At 41.1% G+C, this 13,058-nt stretch overlaps 1 protein-coding gene across 16 annotated transcripts in view; it reads left to right on the top strand.

Annotated features, from left to right (window-relative positions):
• The window catches only part of IKZF1 (IKAROS family zinc finger 1), a 70,757-nt gene extending 65,072 nt beyond the window's left edge, over window positions 1–5,685 (top strand). For all 16 annotated transcript variants that reach the window (XM_055703861.1, XM_055703862.1, XM_055703860.1 and 13 more), the window contains one exon: window positions 1,230–5,685. In XM_055703861.1, coding sequence (XP_055559836.1) covers window positions 1,230–1,936 — 707 coding nt within the window. In that variant the 3' untranslated portion in view covers window positions 1,937–5,685. The remainder of the gene's footprint in view (window positions 1–1,229) is intronic.
• Window positions 5,686–13,058: the final 7,373 nt, after the last annotated feature.

Raw genomic sequence — 13,058 nt, 5'->3', positions numbered from 1 at the left:
TCATGTTGATTAGGAAATGGTGACAGCACCTTACAGAGATGTTTATGGCTTTCAATGAATTTCCCAAGATCTGTATAGCTAGGAAATCCATCCAGACTGTAAAGAATGTATTATTGCTAGTCCCTAGGAACCTGTGGAAATTTTTTACCCCTTCGCATTTGCACAAATTTATTAGGGGCCTGATAACAACAGTTTGGAAGACTGTTCAGGTTCATAAAATCAGCATCTGTACATTTAAATAGTTTTTCTCACTCCTAACTTTCAACTTCTCTATTTTGCTTAGTCCTATCTGTCCCAGAATTCTAAGAAATCGTAGTGATACTCAAGAGTTCAATATGAGAGTATCCAGCTAGAGATACATTAGTGCAGTTTGGTTTCAAGAAAATTAAGAGTCCCCCCCTTTACTTTTGGCATCCCAAGTCATAGTTGAAATTACAAGTAATAAGTAACCTTGCTCTATACAGGGCTTTTTACCTCTTAAGAAAAATACATTCCAACCGCATACACACTTAAATATTTCCCATGGTTCTTGACTGCTCCCGCAGATGGTAACTTTTTGACACAAAATCTCTAGGAATACGTGTAGCTTATGGTAATGTGTCTAACGTGGCTTATTCAAAAAACAAGGTGTGGGGGGGAGGGTGGCAATATGAAAAGTTAAGGTTTCGTTGATTTTCCTCTGAAATTACATACAAGCACATTGCCAGTATGGATTATCCGTAAGAAATTGAAGGTCTAAAACTAAAACATACAATTTCCAGTATGGAACTAATATTTTAGGGGAAAATATTCGTAGTGTGCTTCGTGCTGTGAAGCATGAAGGCCAGGCTCACTGTGACTGTGCTGGTACATTGTCTTCCCTAACCACAAAGGCATGCCTCAGTTCACTGTAGGAGGTAGGCGAAGGAGTCCATTTAGAAAGGAGAGAGGATGAAGCACTCAATCTGTAGCTCCCATGAGTCCCCGTATAATTATGTCCAGAGTCTGTTTTCATCCACTTATTTTTCTAAAGACCTCAAATTATTTTGCAGATTAAAAAAAAAAGAAACACCAGCCAACCTACTTTATTATGACCAGCTCTGTTAGAGAACTATGAATACCTCAGGTGAATTTCAGAGGTGGATTTGATCAACTCTTTTCTTCCACGTGGCTGTTTTATTAATCTATGATGTTCAGTTCCTTAATTATGTAGAAATCAACCTCTAACCCCGGATTGTTTTTCACTGCAGGTGAGAAATGTCTTCCTGATCTTCCATATGATGCCACCACCAACTATGAGAAGGAGAATGAGATAATGCAGACCCACGTTATAGACCAGGCCATTAATAATGCCATCAGTTACCTGGGGGCAGAGTCCTTGCGTCCCCTTGTCCAGACACCACCAGGTGGTTCTGAGGTGGTGCCCGTCATCAGCCCCATGTATCAGCTCCACAAACCTCTTGGAGACAGTCAGGCTCGCTCCAACCATACAGCTCAGGACAGCGCAGTGGAAAACTTGTTGCTGCTTTCCAAAGCCAAATCTGTCTCCTCCGAACGAGACGCCTCTCCCAGCAACAGCTGCCAAGACTCAACAGATACAGAGAGCAATAACGAGGAACGCAGTGGGTTAATTTACCTGACAAACCACATAGGTCCCCATGCAAGAAATGGCATCTCTATAAAAGAAGAAAACAGGCAATATGATGTCTTGAGGGCAGGTACTGACAATTCCCAGGATGCTTTCAAAGTCATCAGCAGCAATGGGGAGCAAGTGAAAGTTTACAAGTGCGAACACTGTCGAGTCCTTTTCTTGGATCACGTGATGTATACGATCCATATGGGCTGCCACGGGTTCCGTGATCCTTTTGAATGCAACATGTGTGGCTACCATAGCCAGGACAGGTATGAATTCTCTTCCCACATAACTCGAGGGGAGCACCGTTTCCACATGGGTTAAAACTCCTCCGGCACAGATCTAGCCTCAACAGCTGCATTACTGGAGCTGCATGAGCCACAACAGCAACAAAGCACAAGTCAGCTGGACAGTAAAAGTAACAAGAGAATCAAAAGTTCAGCTATCTTCTCCCACAAGAAAAGATTTTTTCCTTTTGGTAGCATGCATTGCAACTCAGTTTTCTAATACTAAAGTTTTTACTGAAAATGTTTGATCACCAAAAACCTTTATTAATGTAAGTAGGAGCTTTTGTAGTTACATAGTTGAAAGCCCTTCCCTTAACTGATGCTTCTTGCAAACCTCCCTTGCCAAAACTGTTAACCATGCACAGGATGCACCACACGGATGAGGATGCAACAGGCAGGAGCGACCAAGCTTTCTCTCTTAACACCGTGAGTGTAGGGCTCTTACACCAGATGTATGGTTTTTGACTTCCTGGTATTATTTGACTCTTTTGGAAGATTAAACTCAGCTAAAGATGGAGGGCCCCATCTCAGATGGCTTCACAGGCAGCTGTGGTGGGACAGGACCCCCCAGCCAGAGGGTTCTGAGTTGCTTTGGTGATAGAAAGGAGAACATTTCCACCTGCAAGGGTGCTGCTGGTATTGACATCACGGCATGCCCTGTTTGTGTCACTAGGGAGGCAAGCAGGTATGTGAAAGATAGAAGAAACACCCTTGTAATATACTCTGTGAAGTATTAATTGCATTTAATGTATAGAAAAAAGGGTATTGTTGGCTCTTCTTTGAATAAATGTTTTCCCTTCCTATCCAATAAACCCCCACTTTTTGTTAAGCAACCCCTCCTCTCTCTGCATAAATGTTACAATGTATTTAATTTTTCTTTTTTTCTTTTTAAAGTTTTAGTTATTTAGAAAAGTATGATGTACAGTTGAGAAAAGCGCTAGCTAGAAATATATGTGGGGAAGGTCTCCTTATGCACATTTTTCATCTTTTAAATCTGCCTGGAAAATATCCAAAATCTCTCTCTTACCTATGAAAAAAAATCCGATTTTCTTGCACAGATGTACTCCTGTAGATTTGTGGCTTTACTTGTAAGTGTTGCACTTAATTATTTTTAAAGCACTGAGCTGAATTAAAACAGCCAGTTGAAATTTGTAGCTTGCTTTTTTCCTGGCACTTGCTGTTTAATGAGAGACCAGGCCCCACAAAGGTGCTGAGAACCCTGGCTTCCTATTCAACAAATCATTTCACCATGTGCTTTAAGTTACTTCTACTTCAGTGGAACTAATCTTAAGCTTAAAAAAATGGCGTTTTGCTGAATGGAGACGAGAGACTGCAGCATTTTGCGGAGTGCAGTGAAGTCCACCAAGAGCTTTTTCCATGGTGGCTTCTGCTGCATATACTCCAGTCAGCATGAAGACTTCTATGACAAATACATTTTATTTCCCCAAACACAATTGATATTTTTAAAAAAAACACCTTTTTTTAAAGCTTCTACTTAACTTCCTCTTCCAAATAGTTCATTCCTCTCCCTAAACACCCTCGTATTTTACAATTGGGCAAAAAAGAAATGTTTTCAGCTGCATAAAAATCTGTTGGTGCTGGGCAACATTCATAAAAATAACCTATCTTATTAACTTAATTTATAAATACTTCCACTCTGCATAGTAGTGGATGTTCTGCAATAAACACAATCATATAACCAACAAGATTAGCAGTTACACGTTCTGTATTCACAAGTGCATGCAAGCACATACGCTTTTTACAAAAGAGATTCGATGGAACCATGAACGCTTGTAGCTAGGCCAGTTTGGCCTGATATGTGTAGCTATATTTGATATAAATTTCCTATATATACATACCATTACAAGCACGCAGAGTTCCTTCTTCTGCTTTCACTTTTGCAGGTGTAAGTCAGAAGCAACAACACTCAAGTTAGAGGAAAGATACTGATGAAATAATGATTACAAATATATGCTTTTACAATCTCACATCTTAGCTTTTCATGCCAACCGTAAGACATGTACTTCATGTGACACGTGGACACACAGGTATTTTTACATACATGTGTGCATACCTGTTTAGTAGCTTTGTCACCAGATGTGCATGTAGACTGATGCATACACCCGCAACAGTGAAAACAAATTACTAGTACACGTTAGGTAGCATAGTGCCTACAGGATGGCCAGTGACACCACCACCCCCCCAGAAATTGAGTAGTGTAAACTACAAGCCAAAGGTGATCCCCTCTACTCCCACATTATCAGTCAGTTGCCTTAGAAGACATTACTGCTTTTTGCCTTCCAGCCTGAGACACTGTGCAGGGGGTGGACACAAGGAATCATTGGCCACTTTCATGCATGCCCCAGCCACATTTTTTTCATCAACGCCTGCCGCGCCTTCAGCTTCAAGACAGGCTGTACGTGGCAAGTACCTGAGGTATTACCAAATATTTTGTACAGGGGTGACCTGAAGAGGACCTTCAAGCCAGAAGCTTACAGCGATGTTTGCTTTATTATTTTTTCTTTAAATAAACTTAAACGGGGTTAATTTTTTCGTAGCTGGTAGGGATACATTCAGCTGTTCCTACCCTTCCCCACTTTTGATTGATACCAACCAAAAGAAGGGACAGAGGAATTTTGCAGCCCTGCTGCAACGTCCTGTGTGGAGTCAGATTTTGGCTGTATGGAAACATTCTGCTTTTATTGCTCTTACACCTCTTTCCTACTGTTCTTAGAGTTAGGCCACCACATACCCCATGCCGTAATTTTTTAAACATTTCATTTTAAGACACCGCAAGCTATAAAGAGGAGGGGGACAGAAGTTTACTCAGGTGGTTTTGTTTCTTTGCTTTTACCAAAATCCAACACAAATAAAGCCACATTAATTAACCATGTAGACAAGCATAGCTCCAGTGGAGTTTAAGACTGCCTTGAACTTCAGCTTTTAAATGTGATTTCTGATTACTGGGTAGGTTCACTGCCTTTGCAACATCTCTGTGCACACACGCACGTGTATGAGTTCCTGTGTTGCTTTTCTTGCTGACAAGCACATGCCTTATCTGTGGTTTTGTGTATCATTAATGTTTTATATACATACATATATGTATATATATATAAAATGGTTCATATGACATGATGATGCACTGTCAGTCACAGTGGGTTTGTTTCCTGGGTCTGGACTTTTCTTATTTATACTATAACAGAATATATTGATGTTGTCTATTAAACAGTACAGTAGTATAAGTAAGTATATTAAGACACAGTGTATCAGAGGGCATAGTCTAAAGGCAGGAGCAAACAGCATTCTCTGTTCACAAAGGAGCTTTTTTAGGTTTGCTTTTTTCAGGGGTTTGGTTTTTTTTGTTTTTGCACAAAATCAACTTCAATTTGTCTAGAAACAAGTGTTTCAATAATTTTATTTATGGACATATGCAAAGATGTCATGAAAATAGGATGTTGTGTGTGTACATCGAAACAAACTGTGCCCTCAGAAGACTAGTTTAGTGTAATCTCCCTTTTTCTCTTTTTTTGCTATGGTGCAATACCCTGGTATGGTTTAGCTGAACCCTAAAACGAGTAAATATGGTGAATGGCTTTAAGTTTATATATGTTTCAAAAAAACTGCTTCCCAGCCCTTCCCCAGACACTGCCTTTTCTAATAGAAAAGTTGTATTTACACACTTTTTTTTTCCTGTGATTTTATATTGTAACTTCATTTTTCTTTAAAAACATTGTATTTAAAAAAAAACAAGCAAATTTCATAAAAATTGGAAATGTTATTAAATTATGTCTGCGAAGTGAGATGTATCTTTTAAGAGAACATGGTAAAAAAACCCCAAACCCTAGAATATTTCTGTCACGCCTCTAGTGAGTGAAGAAGTTGTTCGGTACAGCTGGAGGCCCTGGGGGGGTGGGGGGGTGGGGGGAGGTGGTGACTGTGTGTGCATGGGGGCAACATATGGTGAGAGGCAGGTAGACAGCTCCATAGGCAGCGAGGGAGCGCTGAGCATCGTGCACGGCCTCAGCCTCTGCTGCCACACCTATAGCCTGCATCATGATGAGTTCATCCTTGCTGTCCTCACAACTCATCTTCTGGGGGGGGGGGGCGTGGGGTGGGGGGAAAAGTCACGCTGTGTCTGTCACCTTGCACTCACCAGCTACATGAAACAGCCTTGCCAAGCCAGCTCCAGCTGAAGGTCAAGTTCTAAACTGGCTACCTCCTACCCAGCATGTCCCTGGCCACAAAACTCACCCAGTACTGCGAGCGGCTGACTTTGAGAAGGTTGCTTCCTTTCCAGCCTTCTCCTCCTGCCCTTCCCTCCCACCAGCCAGCCAAAGTCATTACAGAACACAATTACTTCTGCATGTAGAGTCATGGTAATTCAAACTAAAACACTGAGAAATTATGTCTACTCTTTGCCATAACAAAGGTGATTTCTCTGCGGGTGTCCCCGTTTCCTTCAGATTCCAGCACAGTAAATTTCACATCACATATTTAATGCAAACAAGAATCACTGTTTTGCTTAGAAAAAGCACCGTTTATAAAGTTTCACAAATATTTCTATTTATAAAACTGTATTATTATGAAAAAAATGAGATTATAAAAAAACCCCATACTCTAATGGTATTGCAATCAATTCTTTTACAGGTTCCCAAAATCTAAATTTTCCTTAAATTGCTGTGATATGGTTTCATCATAAAATATGACTACTTTTCTATAAGAAGGAACCTTTTAACATCCTAATTCTTTTGTTCCCCATCATAGCTAGGTCTCAGTAAATGAAATTAACTACAAATTTCTATTTTAGCAAGTGACTCTTCTGCAAAGTAAATACGGTCTGTTCATCACCATCATCAACACAAAAATAGACCAAATGTAATGTTCTCAATCGATGTTATTAAATCCTTGAACTAAAGTAGAAATATCCGCAGATTTAAATGCAAGTTTCTGCACCTAAAAATCTATTCTGTGTATCTATCTGAGATATTACCTCTCAAAGTCTTTCTTAAAATCATCGTATTTATGGGGTTTTTTCCTATCCAATAGCTTAATTAATTACATCAGAAACTGGTTAGGTGCCAAAATACAAATTGTTATACACACACACACAACTTATGACTACCAGGGGTGAGTATTTTCAGCCTCGAGTCCCCGAACAGGCTTCCCAATCTGTATATATGAGCATCTAAACACTGCTAATCTAATCTAATCTAATCTAATCTAATCTAAACAGTATTAAGATGTGCTCAGTAACCAATGTTTTCCTTGTCAGTCTTTGAAATGAAGACATACACTAAAACACACGAGGTTCTTTTAGTAAATGTCAAAATGAGAATTCGGAGCCAGACCTGGAGCATGTAGATCTGATAATCTCACCATTTCCTGTTTTTTCCGAAGGAGGGATGGGGGTGGGAATCGCTCAACATCTTATTTGGGGAAAAGGGGTTCAAAATGCTCCTGACTTTGCCAATACACTGAGGATATTGCACTGGTTTTGTCAGCTTGTGAGATGGTCAAAAATAAAGGAGAAGCTTTCACTGAAAGCTTCAAATTTCAACAGCAGCAACAATTTGGAAGCTGAAAATGTTGCAACTGGGAAACCAAAATATTTGATTTCTGAAAAAACTGTTCCTGCCTCTCTGGCAAGCCAGAGCTCCATGGCATCCTTCCCTGCTATGGTCCAGCCAGGTTGTGTCCACCATCATGAAACACAGTTAACTTCTTCTCTGGAAGGAAAACGCTGCATGAACACAAATTCTGGTCCAAATGCATCATGAAAGACAAAAATCCCTCAGATCTGGCCTGCGGAAGGCACAAGAAGTCTTAATCTTAACAGGAGAGCCATTATCCCAGTTTTTCAATTTTAATTTTTGATGCTTTTTTTTTTTTTTTTTTTTTTTGGCTGCACAGACTTTGAATTTTCAGGGCTGCTGAACATGCAATTTGCATTGAAGTTACCAGCTGCTGCAGACATGCAGTGTTTCTGAAATCCTGCCATAATTGCCAGAAGATGGGTATTCAGAAAACAGGAGGGCCAAAAATTTGCAGTTTCCCTGAAAAAGGGATGGATAGATGGGTGTGAGAAATCCAAATCCAGGCTTCAGACAGCAGGAGTTCATCACATTTAAGCAAAAAAAAAAAGGATTCAGTCAGCATGGCTGAAACCCTGCTCTTGCTAAATGACCAGATCCCTGTTAACTGCAGTGAGACTTGCCGCAGTTAGCACTGCAACATTATTTTGTTGGTTTGGGTTTTTTTGGTTGTTGTTTGTTGTGGGTTTTTTTAATATAAGGTACGAGCTCACTGCTTTGAAGCCCATCCCAGGACAGGGAACAATTCCCAGTTTTATCTGTCCCAACCACACATGAACCGTGAGTGATAGAGGGCAGCTGCTGCTGTTGCTGCCGCTGGTGGCGGCTGCAAATCACACAAACCAACGCCTTCCTGTCCCTTGGGAGAGAAGTGAAGGTTCTGGTTTATAAGCAGTTAGAGAAGAAAAGAAAAAAAAAAAAAAAAAGAAAAAAAAATCTACACCTTGCAGCAGACAGTGAGCCTGGGGCTGGCAGGGTGAGGAAGTTAATCAGCACCGAGCAGGCTGTTCGGGATGAGGCCAAACAGATGGCTCGTCTCTGAAACGGCAAAACGGGAAGCAGATGTGGCCACCGCTTCTCCCCATGCATAACTGGGAACCAGCCGGTTGGTGAGGAAATTTGCATAACAAGGATAATTTGGTATCAAAACTGTCCCTAGAAGTGATCTGAATGGATCTGGGCACAGTTGACAGTTTTCACTTCTTGTTTCCCACTCAATGTTCAACCAGATTAAATTTTAATTTTGAACCTACTGTTTGCCTGAGGTTGCTCTCAGCTATCTTCTAAGGAAACCCATGATGCAGGCAGGGAGGGCTCAGCAGGTCTCTGCTGAAGCTCTCGGGGCCAAGACCCTGATCTCTGCTCAGTCAGCTGAAGTTCCAGTAGGCTCTGATTTTCAATTTAAAGTCCATAAAGTTCATATCATCCTATGTACAACCAGAAAACCTGAGCCAGAGCTAATGTCCTCTATTTGCACACGCTGAAATTCATAGAGCCTGGATATGGATATACTACAAGCCTGGGCTAACACCCTTTGTAAGCTCCTTACTACCAAGAGCAGAGCCAAGAGCCCCAGATGAGCCCAGCATCTCTCCCTGCTGGCCTGGGGGAGCAGGAGTGGGGGGACCTCCACCTGCAAAGACCCACCAGCCTGTCAGAGCCTCTGCACCTGCCAGTGTTGCACAAAAAAACTTTACCAAAAAAACAGGGAAAATAACATGAGTATTGAGGGGGCACTTCAGCACGTAGGTATGAGGCACTACACGAAGGGGTTTCTTTTTTCCTATTCCTCCCTATTTTGTCTCAAAGGACATAGTAAAGCCTGTTTGACTACATCTTTTACTTCACGGTGTTCCTGTTGCATTGACAAGGACAAGGACTAGATGTACTGCAGCCTTAATATAAGAGCTCTTAACATCAAGGGAGGTTCAAACCTGGATTCAAACACTCCAGTTTTGTTTCACTGATAGTTGTAGTGTACAAAAAAGGTACCTTCATCATCTTAGAGAGATTCCTGCGTGTATTCATTGGAGAAAATATAGGCTTATTCTCCACCTGCATTGAAGAAAAACAAGAGGGAGTAAATACTTCCTGAAAACATTTGTGGGCACCAACAGAAACATTGTTATATGAATTTTTAATTTTTTTTTAGCACAGCGTGTATGGATTTAATTCCCTATCTCAGAAGTCCTACTCTGAAACATTCACAAACTATTTTTGCATCGCATCCAGTCACTTGGTTCTAGACTAATAATATATATAGTATTTTATTTGCATAGTCTAGCAAATGCACATGGGAAATGCACTTAACACACACATGTATGTAGGGGGTTTTTTGGACTCATTAAATATTCATACAAATTAGAATGATTACTTCTGCTTTGGAAACATCTGTCTTACTGTCCCTTCGTAAATGAAAGCTGGCTGAGACACAAGCCAGTTTTATAAGGTCTAACGCTGATACTATGACAGTACCCAACAGAATTTCTATTGCAGTAACCAGAGTAAACCTGAATAAGTGAAAATAATCAAGCTGCTGAAGAACACACAGTACTAATAAACCCTGAAGTTCATGCACCTTACAGCATGCTGCTTCTCCCCAAGTCATGACTACGTTGCATTTAACTGACCTTAAAACAAAGACTGGATCCTGATCAGCAGAAAGAGTAGAAATACACAAGAAAAGCCAAAGTGGTTTCAGGAAAACAATGAAATGCATGTATTAATAGACTACAAAGTCTAAAATTAAGCAATTTCAACAAAATTCCCAAAGCCCAAACCAGGAGAAGGAGACTATAGGCATTTGCCTGCATTTTGTTAAATAGTTCTTGACAACTGAATCATAATCTGGTCACTGAAGGTAGGGGCAAATGTACCAGAAGTGATAGGAAGACCAGAAGGGAAATGAAGGGTGGTAGAAGATTGGGTGGAAAAATTAACACATCAAGTTCAGCAGTGAAGAAATTACTCTCTACCTAAGGGTTATTACCACAGAATTAAGAAAAGCCAAATCCAGTGCATTTCAGGGGAAAAAAATTCTACCATTCTTAACAGTTGCATGCCTTTTATAATGTGAAAGAGTTGGCCTCTTCTCTTGATTATCCTTAAATCTAAAATCGATTTATGAACTAAAACTGTTTTTTGTTTGGATTTTAGCAACTTCCTCCCCCTGCCAAATCCAGGCAGCCAACGCAGGTGTTCTTGCTACAGTCATACTTCCTTTTTTTCAGTACTTGACTGAAAAAGCAGAGAATCACATACTGTAAATCCTTTTTAACAATTCATGTTGTTATTCTTGTTTAAAATATATATCTCTTTACTTAATATCCCAGTCCCTGGAGACACACAGTTCTGAAGAATATCTGTTTTTGTTTCAAATACAGAGGTGTGTAGCTCTGTTGACTTGGCGGGTGGGAGGTGGGAGGGGTAGGTAAGATTACAATAAGTGAAAATTACTCTGAACCACAGGGGAATATAATTTCATACCATTATCTTTAAATTTATTCTATAGTTTCCAAAATCTAAGACACATTTTCTGAAAAGCTGGTAAACAGCAGCACTACTGTGAAACTATTACAACCTTGCCCCTTCCCTGAAAGGGAAAATGTAGCACAAAAAAGCCTAAAATTCCTTGTATAAGATCATGCAACGAGTTTTTGACAAAATCAGGATCGGTAGCCAGGTGTCCTAAGACTTGCTTATTCGCCAGCCACAGACCAGGCTTCCCCTTCAGTGGGTAGTAAACTCAGGAATCCATATTTGCAGATCCTTGCACTAACTCCTAAGAACTGTAAAAAGGCCACAGGTCTAAGAATTCAGGCTTCAGATTGCCTCAAAGCTTCTGCACGTGTGTGCATGCTCTATATGTGTATGCACTATATGTGTGTCTAATTCAAGCTATTCAACAAGTTATATATTTTTAACCAACAGTTGCCAGTTTTCCTTCCATGTCTTTGCTACTGAAAACATCTTCTGTTACCTAAATTTACAGAATATTTTGACCAAACAAACAAAGATACACAACCCTTTCCATGAGCAGTTGTTGAAGTTAAGACAGCTTTTGCCTTACAAAACGTCTTTAAGTGATGCACAGGTAAAAAGGAAAACAATATTGGGAGAGGGGCCCTCTGGTGTGGGGCACTGTGGGCCCTCTCTCGGTTTTCCTACGGACACATAATGAGCTGCTCAAATATCAGTCTTATGGTAACCAACCGATTTAACAAATTGGGATGCTTTTCTAAGCCTTAAAAACACAATGCAAAAATAATTTATTTACCTTCCAAGCTATCTTGGGAAAAATAACCAAAACCAAACAAAAAACCAACAGGGCAACGGTCACATGAAAATATTATGCTCCGAAGCAAAAATAAACCTGTGACGGCTTAATTAGCAGGCTAATTTACAACAGACAACAGAAGGCTCGCTGGAAACTTTGCACAAGTACCAACGTGCAAAATAGAAACTTCAGATAAGCTGTGGAAAGAGGGTGGGATTTCCAGAAAATAGGGAAGGACTTGTTACACCCTCCTTGTCAAATTTTGCAGGATCACCGCAGCTTCTCTGGAGAAACAGTATGTTCACAGAGGGAAAGCTAAGAGCTTTCCTTTTGGTTCTGCTTCTCCTGCATAAACTGCTTGCCTAATTTCCTTTGCAATTAGAGAAATATTTGACTCAAACCCCTATCCTTTCCACACATTACTGTGCTGTGTACTTTTGCTACTAAGCCTCTGGTCACTTCTATAATTTTGTGTTATGAATAATATATCGATACCTTACTTTTTCTCAAACCATAGGCTGCACCAACACTAAGCAAGGTAAAGTCACCAGGGCGGCAATGTGAGGATGGTGCCGTCCAGCAGCTCCCAGCAGAGTCCCTCCAAAGGCGTGCAGGGCTGGAGGGACAAGTCCCTTTGCTGTTCCATGCCATGCCAACACGGGAAGTTACACAGCCCAGCTTTCTCAGTGCTTTCTGAGGTCATACTCGGAGCTTTTTCTCCAGAGAAGCAGAATAAATGCTTCGTCATTAGTAGGCAAGCAGGATCTTGCTTTCTAAGCTCTCCCATCACGACTGCCTCCCGACTACAGGTCAGTACCTTCTCCAGAGTATGCGCACCCAGCACCTTCAGGCTGTGACGTGCCCAGGGGAAGCCCATCAGCTCCTCAAGTGTCCGAGCTGCAGCAAGGGCATGGGACTGTGCAGGGGGAGGGTGGGCAGCACCCCAGCCCCAGCCCTGAGCCATCAGACAGCTGCCTCGGGGCCACTCATCTGCCCACGGTCTAAACCAGGTGCCTCGAGACACCCCATCTCCTCACGGGGGATGTACTCAGCCCCACGGCATACCTTGACAAGTTGGCTAGCGTGTAGTTAGCAAGGAAGTACCTAGAAGAAACAAACACACAGAGGTTTGGCAGAAGTGGGGAGGGGAAACTAAATTTACACAATATTAAAAATATTGGGGGGGCAGTAAAATAAAAAAAAAATAACTTCTTCAGAAAATTGCACTTGTCTCATCCTGGGCTTCTTTGGACTAAGCCAGCCTCTGCACCAGGAAAACAGTGGGAGGAATG

The sequence above is a fragment of the Falco cherrug genome, chromosome 3 (genome assembly GCF_023634085.1).
Source record: "Falco cherrug isolate bFalChe1 chromosome 3, bFalChe1.pri, whole genome shotgun sequence".
Classification (NCBI taxonomy): domain Eukaryota; kingdom Metazoa; phylum Chordata; class Aves; order Falconiformes; family Falconidae; genus Falco; species Falco cherrug.
This window is presented reverse-complemented; position numbering and strand designations above follow the sequence as displayed.